General features: G+C 68.5%; 1 protein-coding gene across 1 annotated transcript; it reads left to right on the top strand.

The window, feature by feature from the left end:
- The first annotated feature begins 241 nt into the window (after nt 1-241).
- SLC25A1 (solute carrier family 25 member 1) lies at nt 242-2910 on the top strand. Its single transcript, XM_052654993.1, has 9 exons — nt 242-343; nt 564-671; nt 742-841; nt 934-1072; nt 1414-1498; nt 1644-1748; nt 1840-1955; nt 2038-2111; nt 2311-2910. The coding sequence occupies exons 1-9, from the start codon at nt 259-261 to the stop codon at nt 2423-2425; spliced, it is 927 nt and encodes a 308-aa protein (XP_052510953.1). The 5' UTR covers nt 242-258; the 3' UTR covers nt 2426-2910.
- Nucleotides 2911-6000: the final 3090 nt, after the last annotated feature.

Below are 6000 nucleotides of genomic sequence, written 5' to 3'. Positions count from 1 at the left end.
GGGGCGGGGCCGGGCAGGGCCGCGCGGCCATTGGCTCGGCCGCAGGACCGCCCGGCCGCACGTCCCCGCGAGCTCGGGGCGGGCCGGGGGCGGGGCCGGGCTCGGACCACGCGGGGCGGAGCCCTGGGCCGAAGCGGCGGCTCCGCCCCGGCGCATAACCGGTGCCGCCGCCGCCGCCGCCGCCGCCGCCGCCGCGACCGAGCGCTAGAGCTCGGACCCGAGGCCGCCGCCGCCGGGCCCCCGCCCCGCCCGCCCGCCATGGCCGCACCCCGCGCTCTGGCGGCCGCCGCGCCCGCGCCCGGGAAGGCCGCCCTCACTCACCCGGGGAAGGCGATCCTGGCAGGTGGGGCGCGCGCACCGCGCACTCGGACCCCGACCCCGCTGCGCTTCCGGGCGGGCCCGGGATACCGGCTCCGCCGCGCCTCCGGGCAGGCGCGGCCCTCCGGACGCTCCGCCGGGACCGCGGGGGCGGGGGAGGCGCGGGCCCGGTCCCCGGGCGGCGGGCAGAGTCCGGGCGGGGGAGGGGCTCTCAGCGCCGTCTGGGCCCCGGTCTTCACCCGCAGGCGGCCTGGCGGGCGGCATCGAAATCTGCATCACCTTCCCCACTGAGTACGTGAAGACGCAGCTGCAGCTGGACGAGCGCTCGCACCCGCCGCGCTACCGGGGCATCGGTGAGAGGGGGCGGCCGGCGGGGGCGGGCGGGCCGGGGCCGGCGGGGCCGCTGACCGCCCCCTCCCCCAGGGGACTGCGTCCGGCAGACAGTCCGCAGCCATGGCGTCCTGGGCCTGTACCGCGGCCTCAGCTCCCTGCTCTACGGCTCCATCCCCAAGGCGGCCGTCAGGTGAGGCGGCTTGGGCCCCGGGGGTCGCGCGAGGGAGGGAGCGAGCCCCGGCCCCGCGGCGGCCCGTCTCACGCCTCTACCTCCCGCCCCAGGTTCGGGACGTTCGAGTTTCTCAGCAACCACATGCGGGACGCCCAGGGACGGCTGGACAGCACGCGCGGGCTGCTGTGCGGCCTGGGCGCCGGAGTGGCCGAGGCCGTGGTGGTCGTGTGCCCCATGGAGACCATCAAGGTAGGCAGGTCCCCGTAGGAGACAAGGCGCGAGACAGCACTGGCGCGGCGGGGTGGTGGCATTGTGCCCCGCGGAGACCGTCGAGGTGGGCAGGAGTCTGCCGGGGAGCCCGGCGCAGAAAGCCCGCCAGAAGAGCCTCCTGGGGGCTGGACTCTCTCCTCGAGGCAGTGGGAGGATAACACTGCCTTAAAAAAACGTAGCACAAAACAAGGTAACGCGTGTCTGCTGCCTAAGTTGTTTGAAAAACTAGTAAACATAAGGGCAGAGGCTCCTCCGTAAGGCGGCCAGGTGCGCGCGCGCCCTGACCCCTGGGAGCCAGCGCCTTGCCGCCTCTTCCTCAGGTGAAATTCATCCATGACCAGACGTCTGCCAGCCCTAAATACCGAGGATTCTTCCACGGGGTCATGGAGATCGTGCGGGAACAAGGTGAGCCGCTCGGCCTTGCCCTCTGGTGGGGGAGGTCAGGGACGTGGGCCAGGCTGCCCAGGGCCACCACCGGCGCCTCCTGCCTTGGCGCTCCTGCGTCCGTCCGGGAGGCCGTCGGTGTGACGGCCGTGCCTGCTTGCCCCAGGGCTGAAGGGGACGTACCAAGGCCTCACGGCCACCGTGCTGAAGCAGGGATCCAACCAGGCCATCCGCTTCTTCGTCATGACGTCCCTGCGCAACTGGTACCGAGGTGTGTTTGCGCCCCAAGACCCCCCCGCCAGGCCTGGAGCCCTGCCCTCGCCCGCTATCCCCGTCTGACCCCAGCCTTCACCCCCATCCAGGGGACAACCCCAGCAAACCCATGAACCCGCTGATCACTGGTGTGTTCGGAGCCATCGCGGGCGCAGCCAGTGTCTTCGGGAACACTCCGCTGGACGTGATCAAGACCCGGATGCAGGTGGGGGCGGGGCCCTGGAGGGGCGGGGCGGGGCCTGGGGCGGGACCGGTTACCGAGGCTCCTGGCTGTTGCTGTCCTGCAGGGACTGGAAGCACACAAGTACCGGAACACGTGGGACTGCGGCCTGCAGATCCTGAGGAACGAGGGGCTCAAAGCGTGAGTGGGCGAGGGGCGGCGCTGCCTTCTGCACCCCAGGCCCTCCCCACCTTCCACCCACGCCACCCGAACCCCGGTGTCCCGCTCTGGGCATCCCCAAAAGGGTCCGCTCTTGCTTTCTCAGTCTCTGACGCCTCCCCCACCCCCGCCCCCTCCAGAGCCGCGCCTTCACCTGTCCTCCCACCGCCCCCCTCCCCAGGTTCTACAAGGGGACTGTCCCGCGCCTCGGCCGGGTCTGCCTGGACGTGGCCATCGTGTTCATCATCTACGACGAGGTGGTGAAGCTTCTCAACAAAGTGTGGAAGACGGACTGAGCCCTGGGGTCCCCGCGGGCCGCCCCCAGCGCCCCCTTCTTAAAATTCCAGTGCAGTCGTGCCAAAAGGCCCCTTCCCTGTCCCGCGCACTCCGTGTTCTCGGTGGTCTGTGTGCGGCCACCACGGTGTCTGTGTGTCCAGCTGAGACTGGGTGTGCCTCTGGCCTGTGGATCTGTGCCCACTCGTCCCCGTGCTTGTGTGCCCATGTTCCGTGTTCCGTGTCCTGTGACCCGGGGTGCCCGTGTGGCCGGGGTCACGTCCCAGCCCGGTGCCTTCCACCCTGGGCAGCAGGGGCAGTGCCCCGGCCCACCACAGCTGCCTCTGGGCCTCAGCCTGGCCTCACTGCATTCCAGGGGCTGCGTGGCCCCCGCTTTTCCCGCCACTGGCCTTAGTGGCCCTCGGGCCCTCCCTCCGCCCAGGACAGGGTGGCACCTGCCACTCTCTCAGGACCACCCTTCCAAGGCAATAAACCGGACCCTGCCGCAGCCTCCTGTCCGTTGTGAGCCCACGTGTGGGTGGGCAGTGGTGCCCACACCTCACAAAGGACACTGCCAGGGGGCCAGACGGGCTGGTGGGCAAGCAAGCTGTGGCATGGCGCCAACCCCCGGGATGCCTGGCGCCAGGCCTTGCCTGTGACCAGGAGGCAAGATCCTGCAGGAGAGCCAGAGGGCATGTGCTTGGGGGTCATCTGGCGGGCAGCAGGTGGTCGGGCCTGGAGAAGGGGCTCTCGTCCACCCTGCAGCCTGGGGCCCGGCCCACCTCACCCCCTCATGGTTTCCTGGTGGCCTCCTCACAGGAAACTGCTTCGGGGCGACCATCTTCTGGGGCCCTGAGACTGAGCGGAGGCCCTTAATGCTTCGCCAAGGCTGGGAGGTGGTGGGCACTTGGGGCCCTAACCCACAGCACTGAACTTCCGAGTAAGGTGTCCCCCGTCCCGGAGCCCACCTCCCCCCAGGGCCCAGGCACAGCTGGGAGCCCAGCCCAGCACGGGGGCCAGAGAGCCTTGAACCAGAGGGTCCCCCTGGCGCAGATCTGGCTGGAAACCACCTGCGAGCCAAGTGGAGGAGGTGCCCCAGGCTGTGTGGGGGCAGAGGGACCTTCAGGTCCAAGTGACCCCGCAGCAAAAGCGACACAAAGGACTTGGCTCAACTAGCAGCCAAGCCCCACTCGTGGAGCTGTTCCCTTCAGGGGAGAGCCCCCACAGCACCTGGATCCCTGGAGTCGGGCAGATCTGGGCGCCAAGGGTGGGTTTGACGGGTGCAGGGACCAAACTGTGCCCTCACCTCACAGGAGAGGGAGGAGAAGTCCTGGCAACAAAGCTTGGCTGCTCACAGGCTGAGGCAAGCCGCCTAAACTCCACTTCCGACCTGTGAAATGGCCCAGCCCTGTGGGCTACGAGGAGCGCTGTAGTGTCGGCAGGGCGCTCAGAACACACTGTGCAGAGGGAGCCCGCGGGGAGATTCAGCAGGGCCCTGGGCTCCCAGCGAGTTCCTACATGTGGTGGAGCCCCAGCCCTGGGCCTGAGGGGATGCTGCCACAGATACCTCAGGAGTGGCATCTGCTCAGATGGCCTACCAGCACCCCCAGCCCTGTCCCCACCTCCTTTCATAAGGAGGAAGGGGCCGGGCTGCACTCAGCCAGAAGGAAAGTGTTGGGACCTGTGCCCAGGAGGGGCAGGGCCCCCTCGCCTGTGCCAGAGCACAAGGTGGATGGCAGGGGGCCCAGCTGGAAAAGGTGGTGGACCTGGGCCTGCATCCCCTGGGGCTGTGAGCATGGAAAAGCCACCTGCCCCCCACCTACACCACCTGTTGACAGAAGGTGGGATTAGTCAAAGCCTCAGTTCTGCAGCTGAGACCTGAGGGAAGCAGGGCTGGGGCACTCTGAGACAATGTCAGCAAAGCCGGAGGGAAGTGAGCCAGTGCAGACTGGCTAGAGGAGCAGGCAGGTGTCTGCAGAGAGCCCAGGGCACTTCTTCAAGGTCTGGAAAGCCGCAGGGAGGAAACCAATGGCAGGGGACACTGCCCTTGCAGCCCTGGGCCAAGGGGCAGAATGATGTGGGCAGAACTTTGAGCAGCTGAGAGGTGAAAACTCCACTTCCAGGGTGGTTCTCCCCGCCCCACCCTGGGCACACAGGCCAGGGCCGGGCAGAACGCTGGGGCAGCTGTGCCTGCATTATCAGAGGAGTTGTCAGCTGAGTGCAGACTCTGGGTCAGGGTATCCGGCCCACAGCCAGAAACGTCTGAGCCCAGCTGGAAGCCACTCAGCATTAAGCAACCTTCACCACCTGGCATCGTCTTGAGCCTGGGGTCATCAGGAAGTATGCCCAGGACAATGGCCTCAGAGACAGGCCAAGGGACCAAAGGGTGAGATGGTGGCCATCCCGGGGGCAGGTCTTGGCCAACTCCCAGCCCCATCTCACAACTGTGTGGGTGAGGAGGGGTATCCTACCGGCCCTCTAGGCAGGGCCCCCTGCCCGACTTCTTTGAACCCTCCCCTCCACCACTACCTGACAGGCATCCCCTGGGTTTCTCCATGTCCTTGTGTAGGTGATGAACGGCAGTCAGAGCTTAGTACACACACACAATCGCTCCTGACAACGGGTCCTCTCCCCTTCTGGCCAACAAAGAGAATTCCGCGTTTCGCGTTGTCCTCAGCCTTCACAGCAAACAATCAGAGTTGAGGATGCCAGACTACTTTCCTCACTGACATTCTACTTCCTACGTGTTCTCAGATTCTCTGCACAGAAGCCGGGGGCCTGAGGACCTGCCTCCTCAAGATCTGGGAACAGGGCCAAAGAGAGAGAGAGGCGGCCACAGCAGAGAAGGGACCGAAAAGGACCGCGGGAGGACCAGAGAAAACAGCTAGGGCCGCGGACAGACGTGGCCTAGGCCGACCAGCGGGTGACCCAGGGAAAACACGGCGGCCCCTGGCCGTGGCCTGGTAGCTCGCCTCCTCCCACGCCCACCTGGGACTACCCGAGCACCACCTCGTCTGCGTGGACTGGGCCAGGCCCCGATCCCACCCCGCCCATCGTCGCCCGGGCCGGCCACACCCATCTACTCCCCCACTGGCCGGGCCTGAGAGCCCCCTCGGCCAGAGAGGCTGCCTCCCAGGTGGCCTCCAGGCAAGGGCCATCCCAGCCCCTGTGCTCAGACGCCTGCAGCGGCCCGCCGCCCAGCCCCCGGCTGAAAACCGGCCTCGGGCTCAAGCTCTCGGACCCGCCGCCGGTCGGCCCGCGGCCGCTCTCCAGGAGGCCCCCTCCGGCCGGTCGACCTTGAGCCGACGGCCCGGGGACGCCCCCCTCACACCTGTGTGACCCGGGGCGGGGGGAACTGCGCCCGCGGGGCCGTCGGCTCAAGGTCGACCCGGAAGCCCGGAGACACGCAAAAGGCCTTCCAGGCCCGCTCGCCAGGGAGGAGCCCCACCCCCGGGCGCAGTCACCGGCGACGCCAGAGCGACGCGCCGGCCGCTGGCGCCCGCAGGGCGGGGCCCAGGCTGGTGGGGGCGGGGCCGCCGGCGCCCGGAAGTCGGGCGGCGCGCGCTGATGGCGTCATGGCGCGCCGGGCGGCGCGGAC

Source organism: Budorcas taxicolor, chromosome 17 (genome assembly GCF_023091745.1).
Source record: "Budorcas taxicolor isolate Tak-1 chromosome 17, Takin1.1, whole genome shotgun sequence".
Lineage (NCBI taxonomy): Eukaryota > Metazoa > Chordata > Mammalia > Artiodactyla > Bovidae > Budorcas > Budorcas taxicolor.
This window is presented reverse-complemented; position numbering and strand designations above follow the sequence as displayed.